The sequence below is a fragment of the Atractosteus spatula genome, chromosome 12 (genome assembly GCF_055471065.1).
Source record: "Atractosteus spatula isolate fAtrSpa1 chromosome 12, fAtrSpa1.hap1, whole genome shotgun sequence".
Classification (NCBI taxonomy): Eukaryota; Metazoa; Chordata; class Actinopteri; order Semionotiformes; family Lepisosteidae; genus Atractosteus; species Atractosteus spatula.
In genome coordinates, this window is record NC_142717.1 from 11361661 (window position 1) to 11385360 (window position 23700).

Here is a 23700-nt window from a genome sequence, read left to right on the forward strand (position 1 = left end):
TTCACGCGTGTGGTAATCATTCCTTATATTCATATCGGCCTTTTATTTTACATTTAACTGTTTTGATAGCACATGCTGAGATTTTACCTTTGTTCCTTCTTTAAATAGAAGTAACGATTCAATGAATGGATTTCAGCATACTGTGATGCAAGTTAAAAATGAGAGGAAATTCGAAATGCGTGCTATTAGAGTCTTTTATCTTTGTAGTATTGCTATTAGAAGTCCTTGTAGTTTGTTCACAAAGAGTGAGAAGCGACTCTGTACTTTTTGAGGCAAAGTTGAAAGTATTAAGATAAGCTTTTGGAAATGTATATACTGCAGTAGGCCTTGCAATATGCTCTGGTTTCAGCCCACAGTCAAAAGACATGCTGGTAGGTTAATTGGCTTCTGGGAAAATTGGCCCCGATGTGAGTGTGTATCTGTTTGTGTCTGTTTGTGCCCTGCAAGGCGTATCTGCCTTGCTGGGATAGGCTCCAGCTCCCCCTGAACCTTGTATTGAACAGGTTACAAAATGGATGAATGGATTTGCATTGTGGAAATGAGCCCAACAGACTCTCAGCTGAAAGCTAGTCACTTTACATCAAGGCAACACAAATGTCTAGTTGCACTTCACGTGTGTGTAAAAATTATGTTTGAAGCCAAGTGTAGGGAGCACTGTTTTGAAAGCACATGCTGAGGTTTTATCTTTGTACCTTCTCTGCATAGGAGTAACCGTTCCACGAACAGTATTTGGTTTCATCTGACCTGTAAGCTCTTGCATGATCTTGCAATGGCATGTAACACATGTAGTGTTTCTGTTCTACTGCATTAGAGTTTGTGCTCAAAACAAACCTCATATAACACTGTAACTACTGATTTTTTTTATTTAAAGATTGAAATATATTCTTTGAATAGCAAATGTAGGTGGATGAATATCTTATGAACTTGTTTTTGGACACAAATGGAAGCCATCTGGCAGTTTCACATTCTCACATTTGATCGCCTTCTGTGTTACTCTGTTGAAAATTCAAGAAAGGCCTACTGTAAAATTCTTCCGCCACCTGCTGGCGGCCTTGTTGAATGAGACCGGGCCTACAAACTTTAAAAAAAAAGTAAACGCATGATAAAAGGAGTATGCATGTCATTCCAAGTATTTTTGTTTCCTTCAGAAAGGTTAAGTATTTACTGTACACTTCAAAGATTGGTAAATGGACATTCACTTGCATGCTTTCAGATCTGTGTTGTCAGTGTATAAAACTATAAGTCACCCTGTAAAAGGGGCGGAGCGGTGGCTCTGTGGCTAAGGCTCTGCACCTGTGGCTGGAAGGTTGCCAGTTCAAATCCCATGGAGGAATCCTACTCTGTTGGGCCCCTGAGCAAGGCCCTTAACCCCACTGCTCCAGGGATGCTTTACAATGGCTGACCCTGCGCTCTGACCCCAAGCTTCTCTCACCCCGTCTGTGTGTCTCATGGAGAGCAAGCTGGGGTATGCTAAAGACAAATTCTTAATGCAAGAAATTGTATGTGATCTGATCTTATCTTAAAGGCACAAAACAAAGACAGAGGGATCGCTTAGGCAGGTCATTGCAAGGGTGTTTGCTTATGCCCAAGAATCCCTACACCTAAGCACCGTGATCGCTTTCAGAGCCTCACTTGTCGTCCTCTTGCTCCTAGTGCCCTCGGCCAGCATGACGAGACTGGTGCGGTCCCGCACTGCCTCCGGCTCCAGCGTGACCTCCTTCGACGGGAACAGGAGCCGTTCCCACACGGGGGAGGGCAGCAGGAGCCGGTCCCACACCGGGGAGGGGAACCGCGGCCGCTCGCACACGGACACCCAGGTCGACTCCAACTCCGTGGACCAGGCCGGGCCCAAGTCCACCGAAGTGTCCTGTTAGACGGGCCGCCTGGCCGGGCCACCCACACACCCCCACCTGCACCTGTGCTGCACTGCTGCTGACAATAAACTGAAGGCATTGCATGATTTGCCCATTGGACGTTTTTCTATTTCACCCCTTCCTCCTCCAAAACCTCCCGTATTTTCCCCGTTGTAATTTTGCACCTCTAATGCCAAAGAATGTTTGCGTTGAGGACATAGGACATGTTTACGAACTGCAAAGTAAAGTGCACATTAACTTCATCTTAGTTTGAAAAATGTAGACCGCAAATAAAAACACTTTCACAAAATCCGACGGTACCATTGTAAGAAATGAATGTCCTCTACTTAGGCTAAAAAGCTGCATATAAATACAAGTGGCTTTTTTTGCTAGGAGCAATGCAGTACAGGCAGCTGTGGCAAAGAAAATGCACCACTGTTGTAGAAAGCTGCATCCATAAGCTATATAAAAATCTGTAAATAGTTAATTTGAAATGAAATCTGTAATTTATCTTCTTTGCTATTGCATCTGTTAAGATTTTTAGGATGTTGCGTGCATTTTAGAGGTTTCGGATGCCCTAATTTAAAAAGCGAAACGAATCATTTCGAACGGAGCTTTGAGATTCTTCCTCTGACAGTCTTTGCATTTAAGATTCCTGGTAGTGGAAAGCTTTAAAGATGAAGGATTTTTTTTCCTCTTACTGGACAGGTATCCTGGCATATCTAAGCACTTAAATTTGAAAGCCAAATTGGGGTTCTGTGTCAAACAAGATGGTGGTCTGACTCGAATATTAAGACAATTTAAAAATGGAAGAATTTTTTTTTTAAAGTGCCACAATGGTTGATCTAGAACTTGGCAACACAAGCAGCTTTGTAAATTCTCAAGTGCAATGACAATTTTAATGTCTGCAACAGGTGCATGTGGTCTGCTCCTGTCTAATTCTATTGACAGGTTGAATGCAGTACAGTATGTAAAAATGGAGTCCCTGTTTGAACCAAGATGGCATCTAGTCTGCTATCTTTCTTGTCAAAAAGTGGCTCAAAACACTAGCCCCTACTAATTAAAATTGTTACTGGGCCATTATATTTAAAATAACTAATTATAGACATCATACTGACAATATCAGTATTCCAGTGTTAACCAAGATGGTCTCATGACTGCCATTTTCTTCTCACAACTTCAGCTTCTGCCTTGAGAACCACTGCACTAACCAAATCGAATCTTGGCAGATTTCATAACCAGCCAAAGCTGCTTCTCATTTTCATATTTACTTAAGCGGTTGCAATTGTTGCACCCAAGGTATGTTTAGAATTGCTTGACAAAATACAGCCCCTTAAGCGAACTGCTCCTGTTCAGGGACAGTTGAGAGATATTGTAGGGATAATGCAGTGAACCTATGGCAAAACAGGGTGCCTGTATTCACCATAATGGTTGCTTGACAGCCCCTCCCATTGTGTGGTCAAACTTTGAACTGCTGCTCTTTTGGAAGTTGCTCCACTGATTGACTTGAAGTTTGTCAGATTTTCATTGTGCCTAAGCCTGCTTCAGAACCGCACCTTACTGGTTCCATTGATAATTGACATGCCCACTCCAGCTCATTGACTGCTTGGTGAAATGCAGCCTCTTAACGATGCTCTTCAAAACTCCAAACTTGGTAGGTATCGTTCTAGTTTCTCCAAAGCTCACTTGCAGTTCAGTCACACTCTTCAGTGGGTATTGACTTGATTGGAAGCCCTTCAAAACAGCTCGCAGTTTTCCAGGTCAAGGTGATATAATCTTGGTGATAGACTTGTGCTCTTGAATTGATTCAAATTTACCAAATAGAGATTTAGCCCATTTAGATGAAAACGAGGGCAGATTGTGATTGCTGATCAGTGTAGAGCTTCCTGGATTGAATTTTAATTTTGATGTTTTTGAGAATATAATGCGCTAGTACTATGAATTTGTGAGCTGTAAAGTGCAGTGTGTTGTGGGTATCCTTGCTCTTCTATATGTGTCTGTGGTATGAGTTACCCTACCAGACTTGGGGAGGATGGCAGCCGTTGCAATGGGGAAACCCTTTTCCATCAAGCTAAATCAAATGTATAAAATTACCCATTTTTTGTATTTTCTTTTCTAATTATAAGATAATTTGCAAGTAATGGTAAGCTGTGGTTTTCTGAAATCTGTTGTCCTATGCAAACAATTATGGTAGAACAAATTGTGCCATTGAGCCCTAAATTTGCATTCTGTGCTACTTCTCCCTGCTGGTTTGAGAGCAATATTCTTCTACTTATAATAGCAAAACACTAACGTGATTCAAATACTTGGCAAGCTTAATTTTATATAAATTGGCATTTTAGTTAATCATTAAAATGTAATATTTGGCTTTCTATAGATAAATGACCCTTGTAAAATTGCAAAAAGCCGCATACTGTAGAAGGATGTTTTTTTTTCTTAATGATAAGCTTGTATTTATTTAAACAAAAATAAAATTTGTAACTTTCAAGTCTTTTTTCTTTTCCATTAATTTGTGACTATTCCTTATTCAAAGTATAGGTGGGATTCCTTTAGAGTTACCGAGTGAAAGGCTGATATTTAAAACAGCAGCTGCATTAACAGAATTAACTAAGTGTTGAAAGTGTTTTTGGAATTTGAATTGAACTTCACTAGGGATGGCAACATCCAAGAATGGAATGCTTGAAAAACTTGGTGAGAAAAGTTTGGCTTGCCCTGCTTGGTTAACTGGCCGCCTCCTGGCCACAGGACGAGGAGACTCGAACCCCATTCAGGCTGAGTGAACCAAGGGGCAGCTGTGAGGTGGACATGTGGTGGAGGAGGGATGCTGGAGACAAATGTGAAGGGAGGTGATTGAGTTTGGTACTGTACTGTATATATATATACTGTAGCGAATTTCATAATGCTGGCGATTAGGTGCAGCTGAGTGAGATTAACTTCTTGTCATCCCTCCTGAATTTCAGTCAATAGATTCCATTTAATAATCGCTACTTTAAATTATTTCCTGGGCTTCAACCGATTGTACTGATTTATTTTGATAAAATAAGAAATGAGCTACATTTTAAGTGGGTTTATTCCTCTAAATGAGCAGATCTAGTTCTGACACTCCAAAGGTAGCTACTGATTCAGAAATTTGAACTGATGAAGAAATGATTCAGACTTAAGTTCTCTGTCAGTGAATCAGTTCTTTTTCCACATCTGTATACTGGATGGTTGGGCCTAGCTCACTTTGGTTGGAGTAAAATGTGAAGCTGTTGGTTGGGAAAAATAATGTTTAAAGGTTAAGAAATAGCATGCAGTCTGCCTTTGCAGAAGTAGTCTTAAGCTCTGGAACCATTTAGTGCTGAAAAGCCTGCAAGAAATTCAGTTCCTCGTGATAAAACTTATCTATTCGCAAAGTTTGGTTTTCTCTTCCTGTCAGTGGAGTTTTCTGTAGTACAGTGGCTGAAAATGAATGTAAATATGGAAATGCAATAAACACACTTTAAGTACAAGGAAAATAGTATAAACAAGAAGCACTTTATATTCAACTTTGAAATGTCTGTTTATTTGTAATATTGACTTTATACAATTTTGAATTAAACACTTCACAAAGCTTTCTTTTTATATTTTGAGTCCCTGATATAAAACAAAAACTAAAATTAGATATTTTCTTTACATGCACTTGGTGCTGTCTCTTTTCTGCTGCTTCTTTTATATTAGTGTAAAATATACAAACAACCTCAGTTTGGAGACCATACTCCAAAAATCGCCATCATATAGTTTTGAGCAGCAGGTTTGAAAATAAGTATTTTCTGTTTACTTTTTTCCCATTGCAGTTATAAACATACAGTTTATAACATAACATTAGATCTCTATGAATAATATATATATATAAATAAATTCTGTACCTGGAAAGCATTTTAATCTGTCTCTGTGACAAAGAGTACACATAGCTTGAATTGGAGGGGAACAGAAAAATTGACTTTTCTAGTTTTGGAAGCAAATAAAAATGAGCAAAGAGTAACAATGAAAAACAAAATCATACCGAAACAAATGGAATGTGTCAAAAGAGGAAAATAAATAAAAATGTTTTGGATATGTAATATACCAAAATATTTACAGTTATTAAAATAACCTGTAGATACAGCATGTGAAAATGTGATTTTGTGTATTTTCTGTTCTTGATTTCCATTCTAGAAAAAAAAATTGGGGAAGAATATTTTGGTAAGAATATGAAGATTCAATCCAAGCTATATCTTTTGTACTGTATATGAAGCAAAACGGTATAATTTGTTCCTTTTCATTATAAAAATGACAACTGCTCTATATAGTTTAGCGTAGAGGTCCTCAGGTCTTTGAGAGGGCCACAATTTAACAGGTTGGGTCTCTACAAATCGTACGTTTAAAGCATTCCTGAGCACTAGGTCATAACTTCCAACACTAGAATATTAACATTAAGAGCTTCAGTGCCCTATTAGTGTTGATATCCATGTGCTTATTTGTTCGTATCACTGCAGTCAGGAGCTCAGTTTGTTTTTTTTTTCCAAAGGAGGCACCTAAAATTTGCCAAGCAATGCTGTGCAGTTTTCTCAAGTGGTAGCTCTCGGAACCAAGAGCGTTTAAACTTTCAGCCTGAGGTCCCGGAACTGTGTATAGTCTGAGAGAAAGATGTTACTGAGGCAGAGAATCCAGAATGTGTGGAGACAGAGGAATGTCGCTAATCTTGGCTTTGTACAGTTTTGAAATTTCATCATTGTTTAATCAAGCTCCAGTTCAAAGTAGTCTTTGTTATTCACGCTGAATATCAATACTAGCTAAAAGTATTGTCGAATATCAATTTTCAAAGTAATGATTATTATTTCAGATTTTTGGATATAGTGCTCAGAAGCCCTGTGACCTGGGATTCATAAGGAAGTCCATGGTTTAGTTAGCATCTGAATTTTAAAACCTTATTAACTTAAAATTAGTTCAATTTAAACATGAGTGCTGTATCTAGCACATTTTCATAACTCTTCAACAACAAACACAACAGAGAGGATACAAAACAATAAAAATGAATGATCAATGCTTAAACTACTTCTCTGGTGCAATAAAGAAAGTCTGTTATATCACTTTGTGGTCATACTTTCTTTTGTATGCTGTCAAAGTCTGGATTTGTGCTATTCAGACATGATATTTTCCATAAAGATTGCTTTAAGCTACAGTATTGCTGTGGTGAGGTTTGATTATATCCTTATATACTCGTAGAGGAGTGAGGAGTAATAGATTGGCCTACATTTGTAGGCTGTAAAATGCAGTCAATATTCCCACTTCTCAGACAGTAAGATTGTGTAAGTTCTTCCAGGCATTGTTGGCTACCAAACCTAAAATAACAGTACAAGATACTGGTATTTCTAAGACATTAAGGCAAGAGACATATGTGATCTACCAATGGATCTGAACAGATTTATAAAAGCAGTTATGTCCTACCCAGGACAACGTCATTAACATAATCCTCTTTTCCTTTTTTTTATAAATATATATTTTCCAATAGGAAACAATATACTTTTTTAGAGATGCACATTCTAAGCACTTTACTGTGCAGTGCAGCATTTCAAAAATAAGTCTTAAATTTCTCTTCAGCGAGTATTTTTGTGAAGGTGCATCACAGAAAACTCAAAAGCGTTGCTCAGGGTTTTAAACTATTAAGTAGACAAGGAAGTGGACACCTAGCGGTAAGGAGTGAGAGAAGAAAAAGTCTTTTTGGGGGGGAATTTAAAGAAAAAAAAACCCTGCATTTTCCTTGACAGAAAAACCGTTCCTTTTCTTAGTTCACGATTTCAGAATAATCGTAATAGCGCTCCAGGTCTGTGAAAATGTCGTTAGGATTCTTGCAACTCAGGTTGCAAAAGCAGGCATTGATCCACATCATTTGCCAAGAAAATACAGAACCATTGGGACACTCGAACTGCACCTCAATGGTCTTGGATTTGTATGGAATGCAGCAGCGATTGTCTGTACAGACCCCACAGTACTTAGGCCTGTAGGGCGTCTTACTGACACAGCCTGAAATTGTGAAATTGCTGGGCTTCTCTTCCCTGTACACTGACAGGCACTTCTTTCCAGGCTGTAATGCACAAAAAGAAAATAACATGTTGTTACGAATGCACGTGGTCGGAGAGGAGCATTCATAGATTAGTCTTAATAGAAAATTGTCAGTCTTGAGGCTTCATCAGTCAGTTTGAAAGCTTTCTAAAGAAATTGGCAGCAAAAAGATGCAAAATTAAGATGAAATCACACAAGTGCAATTCTGGCATGCAAGAGGTCCTACTTTTAATATTCCCTTCAGAGTCTTTCAGGGCCATTTTTGTGATTAAGTACATGCCAATTGCTTCATAAAATGTGCTGAATTTCTCCCTAAATAACTCATATGGAAATTGCTGTGTTTGTCCTTTTTTAGTGGACTCGGATATGACACTTTCAGATTTAGGGTTTTCAGGGTATCGAGGGCAATAATCAGTTGTTAATAAGGGTTAAATGCTCCATGTTATGTGTGTCTTCTGAGCTGTAAACATTGTTAACAGAGGAGCACTGACCAAATTCTTCAGAATCAACAGTGGAACATGAACCATGCGCAATTAGAAACTAAAGGGATGTGAATTTAAAACTGCAAACAGGAGGCACGTTTTGTCCAAGGATTTATGAGACTCAATAATAAGCGACCCATTTAAGTTGCTGATGCAGTTAACCCTTCTTTCAAGACAAGGCTGGAGGGATTTTGAAATTTGGAGCTCTGCTCATGTTCTTATGACAGCTGAGAGGCTTTGACAGAAGTGACTCCATCAGGGGTGAAGGCAGATTGGAAGATGGAGACACAGGTGAGAGAGGAGCAATTGTGATTTAGAAAGGGGCTGACTAAAACAACTGTGGCAAGGGCAGGAGTCGACTCCAGGCCTCTTAGGGAAATTTAATTTCAAATGAAAAGGTCAGTTCATTTCACCACTTTCATACTTCCCTCATTCCGTAGCCTGGTGATTCAATCAACCCCCCCCCAACTTGAAGGTCTGTCTTCACACAAAAAACAAGGACAGGGAGGACAGTAAACGAAAAATTGAATTATGGATTTCTTCTCGCCAGTAAAGACAAGGTCATACTTAAAACTGTAGCACATTAAACTATTCATATCAAAACTTGTTTTACATGCCTACAAAGAAAATGTGCTACTAAAAAGAAACCTACCTTGATGTGCTTGGTTATGTCAACTTCACACGGCCTAAGGTTGCAAAGACGCGTCTCTTTAACCATCTCGCACTGATCGTTGGCATTTGAAATTCTCATCGACAGCCCTCGTCCGCAGGTTTTAGAGCATGCACTCCAAGAGGTTGTCTGGGTCACACAGTTTTTATGCCAGACTTCATTTTCGGCTTGGTCAACTGTGAAAAACGAAAAAAAAAAACCCACTGAGATTAAGCTTCAAGAAGGATGATCAGCAATCACGGAAAAGAGATTTGCAGACCTGTGCAGTCAGACTAGAAGCTAAGTTTCCAAGTTTATGTACCAGCTTTCCAAACACACATGGTGGTCTGTTTACAGCACAGTATAATATCCTTTTCAAGTCTTAACAAAGTTAAAGGGATTAAGCCAATATTTACACAAAAGGAAACCTTGTTGTAAACATAACTAATTCATTTTTTTTGGTTTATTACCGTATAAAAGACAACAAAACAATGTATTATCATTTTAATCAGTTATATTAATGGTAAATAATGTCTCACAGGTTGTGTGTTTATATAAATGAGACAGAGGTGTGACTCCTGTAATCAGCCTCCCCAAAGACCTAACACTACAATGATTTCTGAGAAGGATTTAATCCATTTTCAGTCCACTTTTACTGGTAAGGGTCGTAGTTTTTCATTTTTTAATTTAGAAATTATTCTGAAGAAATATAATGCAGCATTTATAACTGGAATGATGTGGATCGAAATTGTTCATTAATATGCAGGGTAGTTAGCGTATCTGGAGCTTATAGTTCGCTGTGAAGAAAGGCTTATCTCAAGCACAGTAAACCATGCATCATTTTCTTATCTTGCCCAGCACAAGAGGCAAGTCAATGTAGACTGTGTTTAAAGTCTATAAGGACATTAAGTATGAAATATTGAAATACCTTCTTTTTCCTGAGCTTACAAAAATCAAAACCACGGCTAGTATCTCTGTTCTGATTTAACCAAAAGGCACAGAGTTAGAAGCGTTGTACTTTATCTAAAGGCTACAGAAACTGTTCTTTTCGAGTATTTTCTCATGTAATTGTTACTACGATTTTTTATCACCCACTCTCAATTCTGTTTCTGTACATGTGACAAGTGCAATTCTCCCTGCTCCCACTGGGATTCGATCTCTCATGGGCATTGAGCACAAACAGCGCCACCCCTTAGACAGTAAATAACTCTGTCAAGCCAAAAGACTGCGTAATGGAGTAACTGGCAACACAGATTGTCTAGATTTCAAAGTGGGATGAAGTTACTTCTGTAAATGACTCTTTCCACTGAGATCCTGTTACATGTACTACACATCTTAAACATGATGTTTACTATTCTCATTACCACTGCTAATACTATATTACATCTCTGACAGTTCCTTTGTAGCTATGGGCAATTGTTTTTTTAAAACCTGCCCATAACAGACCTTTTTATCACATCAAAAATCTCTTTACAACACAGAAAACAGATGATAGAAACTTTGATGGAAGTGACTTCTCACTCCCATCCCATATGGCACATTGCTGGACAGCACTGGAGTTTACAGAATCAACTGTTCATCCTGAGCTTTGAAACGCCACCCTTTTCCGATGAAGCGCTTCAGAATCCTGAAATGACAAGCCTCTCTGACAGGGGAAAGGCTGAAAAATCAAGATACCTCTAAAAAATGTCATGGTTTCAATGATCGCTTTTAAAGCACAAAAGAAACAGGCTATGCGTCACCTTCAGTGGTGTGCCTGGGTGCTGTTTTGCGGACCTTCTTGGACTCTTCGTCACAGATCCACTGCTCACAGCATTTTCCAGGCACCTTGACTCTCCGAGGCGACTGGCACCAGACACGGGGCGGCTGGGAGTCACAGAGGGACACACAGCCGATGGCCCCATTAACACAGAGACACTTGTACTTGCAGCTGGGCTGGAAGTTCTGGCCGTTGCGGTAAATCACCCCATTGTGCTCACATCCAACTCCGACCACATCTGGACAGGTACAAAACGGCAACGTAAATCACCCCCAAAGCCTGAGTTAATCCAGTTAATGGAAACATGCTCTTGCCCCCTAGAGTTGCAGAGCAGTGTAGCCAAAAATTGTTCTTGTCACTAGGTGTGCTGTCCTCTACGTTTCAATTAAACTTTCAGGGGGAATAGTCCTAACTAGTACTCCAGACCACGTCATTTTTTCTTTCTTGATGTCTATTATTTTTATACTAGGTCACATATTTTTTTTCAATTGAGTGGCATGGTGGTATGGAGGTCAGCGTTGCTGCTCTGCAGCACTGTGCCCTGGGTTCAATTCTGGACCTGGGCTGCTATTTGTGTGGAGTTTGTATGTTCTCCCTGTGTTTGCATGTTTCTTTCTTCTGGGTGCTCTAGATTTCCCCTCCAGTCCAAAGATATACTGATGGTTTCTGGGAAATTGCCCCTGAATGTAGGCACATCTGTGTCTGTGTGTGCCCCGTGATAGACCAGCTCCCCCACAACCCTGTATTGGATAAAACAGTTAGAAAATGAATGGATTCAATCCTTTATTGTTCCACTTGCTTTCCAGTGGACCAACTAAAAATATATATATACATATAATGTACTGTACATTAAAATATCTTCATCCACCCAGACATTTTTTTATTAGATGTCTTACAGCTTCATTTTTAGTGTGGTAAGGCATTTAATAAAAAAATCTTTCTGGGTGGAGGTAGATATTTTAATCCTGTACAAGTCCTCTCAAAGAAATGTCACGCACTTTAATAAATCTTTAACGAGTGCCAGTGCAGTCAAGGCCCAGACATAAACCGTCTCCCTTCAAGCCATAAAATTACAGCTATTTTCAGAAACTAACACGCCATCTGTGATTAACGTTTAATTTCTGAATCAGTAAAAGTGCTCGCTTTGTATACTCAGTGGAGTGCATGTACACTGAGCCCTGTGGTCCAGGTATCCCAACCTGTAGTGCACACAGAAGGTTAAAAGCTACAAGGGTTGGGTTGACTTTAGTCTTACAAGGTGTTCTCAGCCTTTGACTTCTGGGTTCTGCTGGGCATCTGCAAGCCTGCAGTGATGTCAGTGAGCGAGACACTGCTCCTCTAATCACAGCTATCTCTCCTAAAAGGCACAATGGAACTTGAAGCATGCTGAAAGATGAATGACCCTGACAGACAGGTGTATCCACAGGAATTTGTTCTGTGTGTGTGTGTTATTGAGTTTGGTGCTATGACATCATCTTAAACAACTGTTGATTACAAATTGGATGAGTATAAAATCATTGACACCATTTTTTGCTTAAAGGGAATTCTGAGGCATGGGTTTGAACAACCAAACAATGGTTGGGGATATAAAATGCCAAAAAAAATCAGTTCAACATCCAACCTCCTCCCCCCCCAGCAATACCAGAAAAGCTCATTTGAGATAGTGCAGCGTAATTAACAGTGCAATGGATGCTGCAAAAATATGTATTTTGACACTTACATGCACACACGCCTTTTTCGTACCTAGGCTTGTCCGCGCTGTAGTCACAGTAGAGTCCCTTGTGGTAGTCACAGATGTCCGCCTCATTGCAGGTCTCCCCCACCTGCCTGGCACAGGTCTTACAGCAGTCACAGCCATCCATAACCAGGCTGACCCCCAGGGGGCAGCGTGGAGGGATTTTGGGACATTTACAGGGCCATTTGCAGAACTGGGTCCTGTTATACGACTCCGTCGCTGTGTGCGCTGGAGGCATGCCGGTGGAATTCTGAAAATACGCCTGCAGAACGAAGAGAAACATTTTCACTTTGGTGTTTCTCACACCCTTCTCATTGTTCTGGTAGTGTGGACGCTCTTCTGCTTTAAAAAGAACAGCAGACTAATTGATTAAATATGTGCTATTTCAATCTAATTAACCTGCATGGAGCCAGGATGTTGTCGTCTCTTTTAAACAGCTTAATGCCACTTGACCATATTCCTTTCTCCTGAGTTCTTTCTTTCTTATCCTATCTTGGATCTGTGCTTAAAACTTAAACTTTGAAGTGCATGAATTGGTCATAATGAGTGTTTCAGGACAATAAAATACTCGATGATCTCTCCTGACTCCCAATTCTCCAGGGCACTTATTAACGAGTGTAAGGTTGTTACACTGTAGTCACAGTCCAGTCCCTGGTGTCCTGGCCAAATTTCCCCCTGGCCTTTACCAATCATGGCCTCCTAATAATCCCCATCTACGAACTGGCTTCATCACTCTATTCTCCTCCCCACTGATAGCTGGTGTGTGGTGACCGTACTGGCACACTTTGGCTGCTGTTGCATCATCCAGGTGGGGGCTACACATTGGTGGTGGTGGAGGGGAGTCCCCATTACCTGAAAAGTGCTTTGAGTGGAGAGTCCACAAAAACAGTACTTAAGTGTAAGGTACTTTTACTCTCATCCTATTCTCATTCTTAAAACTAGAATGAACTTTTTTTTTTTTACTTGTTAATTGAGTTTAATAATCTATAGGCATGACATCTTTTGCAGGAGGATCGAAACAGAGCCAAATACATTTAGTATTCCTTAAAAATAATCAGACCCTTGCATAGTTGTCACATTTGTTTTGCAATAATATTTGCAGCCACGCAGCTTTGAAGCAGCACTTAATATTTGTTATATACATTACTTGCTCCACATATTCACAGCAATAAAAGAAAACGATCTATCTCTCATCAGCAGGGATTGAGAAGCTTGTCAAGACTGATGGGGAACATAGAGGGAGTAAAACACTCACAAAAGAAAACCTGCTTTATGTCTAAACCTGGGAGAAAGGTTCACCTGTCAGCTGGACAATGATCCAAAGAATAAGCCAAGAGCTGCACTGGAATGACTTAAAAACAAAAGAGTGACTATCCTGGAGCACTTAAATCCTATTGAGAATCGGTGGAAAAATCTGAGGATTGCTGTGCGTAAGTGGGCCTCAGGCAACTTGAGCAAATCTGCCAAGAAGAATGGGCAAAAATTGTACCAAGCCAGTATGCAAAGTTAGTAGAGACTTAAAGACTCACAACTGTAATTGCTACCAAAGGCACTTCTGCCAAATAAGAGAGTTTGTTGAGTTAATGTCACAAATGACAAATGATGAATTCATACTCAGAATACTTATGCAGTCAACATATTTCAGCTCTTTCATCTGTCTGGACATTTACAATAAATTAACTAATTTAAGCATCTCAAATCCCACCCGATGAACAGATCACCTGTTCTATGGAAGGGTCTTAATACTTTTGCAGGTCCCTGTGTCTTATGAGGCTGGCTAGAGCCTGAGACACCCTTAAGTCACACTTGGTTAATCCGCAGAAATTGTTCCTATGAAAAACATCACAGCTGAGTTAAATTCTGCTCTAGCAAACACTGTGTCAGCATGGTCAGATGCTTCTCCACATCTAAACACCAAGTTAATCAGTCTTGATGTTTCTTAGTCTGTGACAAGCTTCCATTTTCAGTAAGTGGTTTGTTTGTTGGCTTTTCTGTCTTAAAGTTTATGCAAGAATTGAGTTAAGAATGAATCATTTGTCATGTGCTTGAGAGCTAGTGCAGAGCCTTGCTCCTATTCAGGGAGCACAGGAGCATGGAACTGCTGGAGAAAAAGACAAAATAGAGGTTCTGAGGGATCTAGGGGTGTTCTACTTTTCTTTTGGCCTAAGTTCTTAAATGCCTCATAAAAAATATTTTCCAAATTCCACCATGTTAACTTTTTGCTTTTTTATTCTATTTTTTTTACAAAATGTGAAACACTTCTATAAACTGCTGGAATATTTAGGAGACTCATCCAGCTTTTTCAAAAATGTCACAGAGTGAGAATGTAAGGTGGTACCAAACTGAACAACATTGATCAATTCAGGACACATAAACCAGAGTTCCACATTTTCAGGAGGAATTCTGCCAGCGTAGAGCTTTCAAAGCCTATTCCCAGTGTGACATTAATTAATAATAAAGTTATTAATCTCTCGCCAACAATACCAAGCTTGTGCGGTGTCACCCTTTGGGATGGGCAAATTACTTGTTTGAATTCCAAACACGTAAAAGAAACACAGGGAACACACCACAGCTTTTGACAGATTATGTTAATCTTTTCTTCAAACGCATTCCCTGTTTTCAGCTACTGTTCTTACAGTGTTATAAAACTGATTTAATTCCTGCATTAGCTGCTAATCTTTTATAAAGCTTTAGATTTCAACTGCACAAACCGCTAAGACTAGTCACTCATCTAAGACTTTGTTTGGAGGGCACTGAAATTACGGGTTAAAAAAGGAAAAGAAGGATTAAACGATCTACTGAAGTTTACCAACAAAAGAACATCAAAAAACTAATATAGTTACAAGAATCTGTGCAGGTTTATGTTGAGACAATGACAAAATTGTTGATTGCAATATACTTTATTGCATAAACCTGCAATTTAGCCATTAACTGACTGTGAGTAGTTTATTTGAATGGCATGTGATTTATTTAGTTGAAGCCACAAGACTGTTACTCATGTATTGAACAATGCTTTCACTTTGAAGGCAAGTTATGTCTAAAGCAATAAGATCTAGTAATAATAAAATAAATACACAGCAAATAAAAAAGCGATACTTAAAGTAGGTACAAATCCGGAAACATTCTAAAAGATATTAATGTACATTTTCATGACATCGAAAATTAACTATTAGTTGTGCCATTTTGTCACAATTCACCATGTACCAATGCTTTTAAACTCTCTTTAAACTGGATTTTTGGGATCTGATACATTGTTTTATGAAGCCTAGACAACATTTCTAAATGACATATTTAAGAATGTAACAAAGACTGTTTAATTTTGGGATTTGGAAAACTCTTCCATGTTCTTAATCTTTAACAAACTTTAAATGATATGCCTGTGAGGACAGGACCACACATAAGGGCAAAATATATTACTTTGTTTCAGGCATACTTTAAGTTCTAATGTTGTTTTTTCATGGCTATTAAAACTGTACAAAAAATCTCTTTAGAGCTGACCAAACGAAAAAAAAAAAACATGCTCTTCACAAGTTGTGTTGTTTATAAACAGCTATTCACCAACTGCAGTGTAAATTCATACATGTAGTCATTATAAACATTGTATAATTGAGGACTGTAGTTTTAGGGAAGTAATCATGAGCATGAAACACCTATTAAAATAATCACACATTAGAAAGAAAATGTAAGTAATTGATCAATCTGAAAACTCAAATTGTTGAAGGCTTTAATCATGAAGACCCTTCTAATGCAATGTCAAGATATCTTTTTGCATCCGTACTGTATGAAGCCCCAAACCATTTGTCAGTCATATAGCCTGTCAATATCACTTTTCAAAGGGAATGCATTCGAGTCTTTGTGTAGTTCCTACTGTCTTCATGCTTGTTAAAACAACAGTCTGAGGCAGGGGAATAGACATCCAACAATAAGATCTGAAGCTTTTCGAAACTCCAGAGCAATGGATACAATGGAGTGTTTGCAAGAAATAGCATCCATCCATTTTCTAACCACTTTTTTCCAATTCAGGGTCACAGGTGAGCCAGAGTCTTTCCTGGCAAACAACAGGTGCAAGACAAGACGCACCAATTGCAGGACAGATGCACAGACACAGTCACACCTAGAGACAACTTTTCCAGCAGCCATTTAACCTACCAGTATGTTTTTGGACTGCGGGAGGAAACTGGAGCACCCAGAGGAAACCCACAAGATCACGGGGAGAACATACAAACTCCTCACAGATAGCACCCCAGGTCCAGAATTGAACCTATGGCCTCAGCACTGTGGGGCAGGAATGATAACCACCGTACCACCATCTCACCCTCAAGCAATAGCCAAAGACGTAACTCTTTTAATCGAAACAGATCTTTAATAACTAATATTAAATTGAATCTTTAATAACCATAAGACAAAATCTAATCATCCACTGTGAGAACAATTTTGAATGAACGAAATGCCACACCTTAGCATAATCTTCATCTTTAACATACTCCAAATAATTTATTTAAATACTCAGAAAAGCCGATATAAACTGGCTTAAATGACATGCAGTCGGTAACATGCGAAAGGTCTCTTCAGGTAAGAAACAAAATTTAAAGCTTATTTGGAAATGATTCAACTTCATTAGCGTGTTGAACAACTGGTGAATTTCACGAAAAGTAACCTGATTAATCAAACAATTTTGCTTTATGCTGACAAATCTAAGGCGTTATGGCAACAATTCATATTTGAACTTACATTTAAATTTGTGAATCTATAATTATCACTTTTAAGACAAAATTTCAACTGAGACAAAATGAGGCAACACCTTACTCACCTCAATAGCTAAACTGATTTCTAAATGCTCTGGTATGACATATTGAATGAAATCCAGATTGTGATTTAACCTTGGTGGGAATGCATGTTTTCCCCACATAAAAACGTCATTTAAAATAAAAAAAACCTTTACAGCATATTAATGGAGCAGATGATTCTTATCATCGTGCGTATTTTGTTACACATCATGTTAATCGGGTATGTATCGCATAAAACACATGAGTCTTGTGTTGAGCTCTCAAATCTCTTAGAGGGAGCCATCTGAAAGGTATGAAATGACTGCATTTGCAAAACAATGACCGGGCACTTTAGAAACTGGCAATTCTTGCCATATGTTCTACTGCACTTTATCTCTGGAAGGCCTCAAAGGAATTCAAGCCTTCTGTAAAAAGTAAATGAATAAACTAGGCCACTGGAAGTTGTTTTGAAAATAAGCGTTTTAATCAGATACCACAGCAATGTGCTCTCTCCAAGCAACAGCCACTTTACCCTCAGAAAAGAAATGGAGCTCCATAATTCTTGGACTGTGCATTTGCTCGACTTCCAGGAAAAAAATAATAACTGGAGAAAGATGGTAAGGAGCACGTGTGTGTGGTTTACGCAGTCTAATAAGTTTAAATTTCTTTTGGTTACATCAAAACCAGACCACTTTCCCTTTTATAAGTTATGGGCTTAAATGGCATTGTCAAAGGACCTTCAACTCCATCTGTGGAGACCACAGTTTCCTGACTCTTCCTGGAAAAGACAACTTTATCTAATTCCTTTTGTTAGAAAATTCTTCCCCTTTTCAAAAGGTTGGGTGAGATCCTCGAATCAATTAGTCTGTAACTACAAAACAGGCTAGATGGGTCTAAAGACCTCTTCATGTTTATAACATATCTTATGTTATTTTATTGCTATAAGTTTTTTTAAACTTATGACATAGTGTGCTTAGAACTTGCCAAAAGTATTAAAACTGTCCACACATGGATGCATTCAAGAGGCTTTCACTCAGTCTCCCTTCTCCACTCTACTTTCCTAAAAAATTGAAAAGCATTGCACTGTGAAACCATTACAGAGCTAATGTACGATTACATTTCCTGTCCTGACTTATTGAAATCCACAACAAGGTTTTGGCTATGCAATAAAAATATGGTTAAAAAACTTGTTAATATGGCATATGTTAATAATCTTTCATAGTCTTCCACACCTGTATACACTGTTTGTCTTTGTACTCATTTAATTTCTCATTATAGTTCTGTTTTACTAAGTCTATCAGCTTCTGACCTACTTGTAGATCACAAATACAAAACTAAACTTTTCCAAAAATAGCTAATTCTGCTAAGCCCTAGTAACATTTTATGAAGCTTCCTCATGGAAGCTTGTCCTTATGACTAGTGAGAGTTTTCCTATACACAGACATACTTGTTTCTAAAAAATTGATGTTTTTGGCTTTTAAAATTAAACAGCAAGTAAAGAATGAAAGGAAATGAAATATGAAAGAAATGTCCAATTAAAACTCAATTAATAGGACAGCAGAAATAGTATCTTATAGTATGTCCCTTACACAGAAATGGCCTGGAATTTGCATCAATACTATGCACTTGTGACAGTAGTTGAAGAAAGATTTGAACTCCTGCTGTTTATGAAGACAAAGCCACTATCTCTAGTCTTCATTTTAAAAGCACTCTCTTAATGCAGCAAAGAGATTTTCAAACTGATTTCCACAGAACTGAGATAAGTGAAGCCCCATCCATTATATACAGCACCAGACAACTATGAACATGTGCTTCAGATATACTTGTCTCCTTGTCTTATAGAAAGACAAAGGAAAAACACTGGAATAAGAATCAAACACCTGAACATTACAGAAAATGATAACAGCTTTGACTCTTAGATGCGAACAACAGAAAAAACAGAACAACAGAAAAAAAATAACTCTTCTTTTTTGGAGTTGAACATTGGAAGAATTAAACTTGAGTAAACATCAGTTTTGTTTTGTTTAATGTATGAAATAAAAAAAAGATGCTGACAACACTTTGTAACATTCAATAATTACACAATAAAATGTGTTGCCAAGATCTCTGGTAGGATTAATTATTGTCCTTCTCCTGGAATTGAATTAATAATTAAAGATCTTTACTCTCGGAGGTTGACTACAGCCGGGCTGAGGCAAAGTCAATCCAGTGGCCTTCTTCAGAATCAACAGTAAAATGTAAACAGAAGGACAGAAGTGGCAATTAATTAACAGCTCAAATTAAGTTACTACAGTAAATAAAGGAGGCACATCTATAGGCAAAGTGTGTATTGAACCAGCTATATTGTTGAAGCTGGTAACCTGGCTTCTTTCAAGAAACAGCTGGATGACATCTTGGCAAAAATTAACTACTGTCAACTACACAAATTAGATGAACTCAGGCTCAGACCTTAAAGCCAGACATTTGTATCATAGTTGATTTTCTTATGATTCAACACCAGTGAAGGGAAAAGTCCACGTACTGTAGAAACATTTCACATCTTCAAAGACAATTATTTTTTGAAAGTAGAACTTATATCATCACGGGACATTTTCCCACTACTTGAAAAGCAGATAAAGCTTGATTGTGGGAGATCCGTGGGGAAATGATGGATCGTGCTCTCATTACAATACTTGCATACTTAATGTATCCTGGTCTTCAAATATTAGCAAATATCCACATAATAAAGTAGTTGATAATGGAAGCAGTAAATAAAGGAGGCACATCTATAGGCAAAGGGTGTATTGAACCAGCTATATATGATATAGAAAATCAATCCATTTTATTTTTATATAGCACCTTTCAATACAGAGCATTATTAGGCCACTTTACAATAACTGTACAATAAAAAACAGTATCTTAGACATCATACACTATAAACCAGATGTAATTGAGAAGAGTAAAAGAAATAGATTGTGATTTAAATGCCATTGAAAACATATACATTTTTAAGTCAGATTCACAAACACTGACAGAGGCTGCGTTTTTTACTATGGTCAGGAAGAGTATTCCAAAGACCAAGGACTACAGCTGAAAGGCTCATTCTCCCAATGTACAATGTGAAGTCCTTAGAATGCTGGGGAGCCTAAAACTTAGAATCAAGTGCCCAGAACCAGTGGAACGAAGAGAGATAACTAGGATGTGTGCGGATAGTAATTCTCGAAGGTATACAGGACCATGCAACACCTTATACTGTAGGTCAACAAGAGAATTTTAAAGTCTATCCTATGAGACACTGGTAGCCAGTGCAAGATCAACTTGTTCAGCCTGCCACAGATTTCTGTATGTAAAAGGTGCAATGAAAGAATTAAATGCATATATTTACAAACAAATGCAAAAACCCTTTTTAAATTGTGACTGCATGTTACTGCTTCCTTTTTCAGTCTGAAACTGTTCCTCGGCATTGTTCTCCTAAAACTGCAGATAGGAGGGGACAGTACCGTCTTTATCCAGGAGGGGGCAGCATAGTAAAGGGCACAAGCCCTTTGAAACCAACACCATTGCAAAAATAATCCTTGAGCAATGAACCAGGTGTATAACTCTACCTCTCTAAATAACCCAGCTTTGCCACCTCCCTTGAAGTACCATTGGTTACTTGGAGATTCAGGGAAAGACTGAGAGACTTTTATATTTTGACACCAGTCTCCTTTATTTGGCAAAGCTTACTGTAACGAGAAAAGGCAATTAATTAGGATCATCCCTTTGTTGAAAGACATTTCGTTTTCTTCTTTAAGACTTCTGTGCAGTAGTTATGAATGCAGATTTTTTTAGCTAATGTATTAGTTTATATATAATGTGTTGAATATATAAGAATTTTCAATAAATACATTTTAGCAAAGGTATCATATCTCCACCAGGTAAAGGTACTGTATATATTATTTTTTTCTAGAAATGCTTCCAGAAAATTTCAGTTTTCTAACTAAGAGAGTTAGATCTAAACTTTGTGGGATGAGCAACAAACTGTTGACAAGGCCAGTTACTATTGATAACTAAGATTTGAATGATCTTCTGGACTGAAAGCCGGATGGCATGGCACCATTTTCACGATCCTGGAGATCCTGGTGTACAAAGACACTTTAAACACATGCTTTTCAACCGGCCTCATTAGGGAATGGATCTAGGTAAAACTAGACTAGGAGGCAATCATTTTATTTCATACATGACTGCTAAATAATTTTTGTGAGGACGACAAAAAAACTGAAACAATACTGTCAACAGCTGCTACAAATAGATAACCCACAGGACACCAGTCACTGACGAACACTTCTCCCAATCTCTCTGCAATTCATAGCAACGGGCAAGCCATCAGTATCATTTTCAGTTTTTTCCTCTTGTAAAAAAAAAACAGTCGGAAAGAAATGCATTGCTACCCGAGCGCCAGCTGTTCGACTGCAATGGCTTGAAGAAGCTGAAACTTTTTTCAAAAGTGAAATTCTAGACACAGCTGAGTCCACGTGGGGATGTCTGTTTCACGTCCCCCCCATACAAGTTCACTGGCATTTAGATTTCTATAAGGAAAAAATCAGATGCTTCTGTGCTTGTCAGATGAGGCTTACGTCGGTTTAAATCAGGGTGGTCCAGCTCTGGTCCTGAAGGACCGGTGTCGTCTTCAGGATGTCTAGGTCTCCGCATCTGCGGCGGTGGAAGTTGTCTAAATTGGTCCAATTAAGCCAGTAATAAGAAATAGACGCAGGTCATAAAGCAGAGGTCCCGCCCTCATGATCAAATAAACTCGATAAACATTAAATAAATTCACCTACCCTGGTATATTTGCATTACTGTTATTTAAATTAGTTCATGAAACTCGTATCTACAAAGCCGCAATAAAGTTATTCCATCATCATACTTACATATATATATAAACATTTAGTGGAGTTTATAGGGCTGTAGTTACATCTCAACATTCACCTATTTTATCTGCAGTACGAGGTTGCCTGCGGTCCGCCTCACTCTTCAAGCTGGTCGTTAGCCTTTGATGTGCAGGAAACAATGGATTGCCACGTGTGTAGTGTTAATTCAGTCACCATGTCTCTGAAGCATGCAAGCAGTAAAGGTCGCCAAGAATTAAATAAAATCAGTAAATGAAACAAATCCCCTTTTTAAAACTGTAATAACAACAGTGGTAGTTCTGAAAATCGTATGTTGTGTCATTTAAATTAACCCACATCGACTGGTGGCGTTTCTCTCCTCTACCGACAATCATTCAGCCTTTTTCATCTTTTAAATGTTGCTCTGAAGGCGAAGTTCCTATTCCCAGCGCACGACAGAATTTTGACTTCCAGTTCTGCAGCCCTTTCACTCTATCAATTCCTCTTTTGTCCCGCATATATGCGCATCTTCGCTGCACCCCGGACATCTGCTCTGTCAAGGTTCCTCAGATGAGGTAATGTTGGAAAAGATGCAAACAATGGACAATAAATTAGAGAAGAGGGAACATAAAAGGTAACCCCAATGCCAGTGACTCACCTGATGAATGCTGGCTGATATTAGAATCCAGCGCAGAAGCCACCTCATTACTGGATCCCAGTATTAACTTCATTGAACCCAGAATGAGATCCTTGTAAAAACAGAACGCATCACTTTTTGTCGACCTTAGTGAACACCTAAAAAGACATCCATCTGACAGCTCTTGCTCTCTTTCGTGTTGTTATTAAACTCAGCCCTGACGTCAGCCTAAAGGACGAGCCCTGCATTTTTGCTTCAGCTATTTTCTCCTGCCTTTCTCTCATCCCCACCTCCCTGTATTCGCTGTTGTGTGAACCCGGCTCCTTAAAGGGAAAGTCATCGCGGCTGCATAAACAGAACCGTCTCGGACGCGTTTTTACAGTTGAACTCCATATTCACTAATTGCTGTTTACTACCTCCTCGCAGAACACGATACCTAGAATTAATGCACCTTCTTGACCAAAGAGCAAAGCGGAGTTACGGAACTGTATATTTACAAAAGCTATGTCCGCTTTTCATCATAATTTACCTTTGAGAGTCATTGCTTATTTTAGAATGAAGTGGCTCATAATAATCCTTATCCACAGAAAGTGTTAATGTCAAGGAGCACGCAATTTATTTTTAGGTGTACTAGGTATGTTTAGGTATGTTTAAACAGACTGATGTGCAGACCTAGAAAAAATGTCTCTCTAAATTTAAATATTGAAGCCTGAAAACATCACAAGCAAATGCACTCCTGCGCTTTGCAAATTTTGTACTGAATTCACTAAAAAAATATTGTAAAAATATATGTCTGGATGACATTTATTGAAAATAATACGTCATTCAATGCATTATATGAGCATATAATATGCACACATCCATTTTCTTACCCTTCCAATTCCAGGTCACAGTGGAGCTGGAGCCCAT

The 23700-nt window shown here is 38.6% G+C and overlaps 2 protein-coding genes across 4 annotated transcripts in view; one reads left to right on the forward strand and one right to left on the reverse strand.

Annotated features, from left to right (window-relative positions):
- LOC148822658 (protein NDRG1-like) overlaps positions 1-4341 on the forward strand; it is a 29794-nt gene extending 25453 nt beyond the window's left edge. For both annotated transcript variants that reach the window (XM_088928631.1, XM_088928632.1), the window contains one exon: positions 1654-4341. In XM_088928631.1, coding sequence (XP_088784757.1) covers positions 1654-1874 — 221 coding nt within the window. In that variant the 3' untranslated portion in view covers positions 1875-4341. The remainder of the gene's footprint in view (positions 1-1653) is intronic.
- Positions 4342-5375: 1034 nt separating this feature from the next.
- LOC148822659 (CCN family member 4-like) lies at positions 5376-23072 on the reverse strand. Of its 2 annotated transcripts, none has more exons than XM_088928633.1 (5): positions 22813-23072; positions 12527-12803; positions 10790-11044; positions 9051-9244; positions 5376-7938 (listed from the first exon to the last, which is right to left on the reverse strand). In XM_088928633.1, the coding sequence occupies exons 1-5, from the start codon at positions 22858-22860 to the stop codon at positions 7639-7641; spliced, it is 1074 nt and encodes a 357-aa protein (XP_088784759.1). In that variant the 5' UTR covers positions 22861-23072; the 3' UTR covers positions 5376-7638. The 2 variants fall into 2 exon arrangements, with proteins under 2 accessions (XP_088784759.1, XP_088784760.1); XM_088928634.1 differs by having other exon boundaries at positions 12550-12803; positions 22813-22992.
- Between the last annotated feature and the right edge of the window lie 628 nt (positions 23073-23700).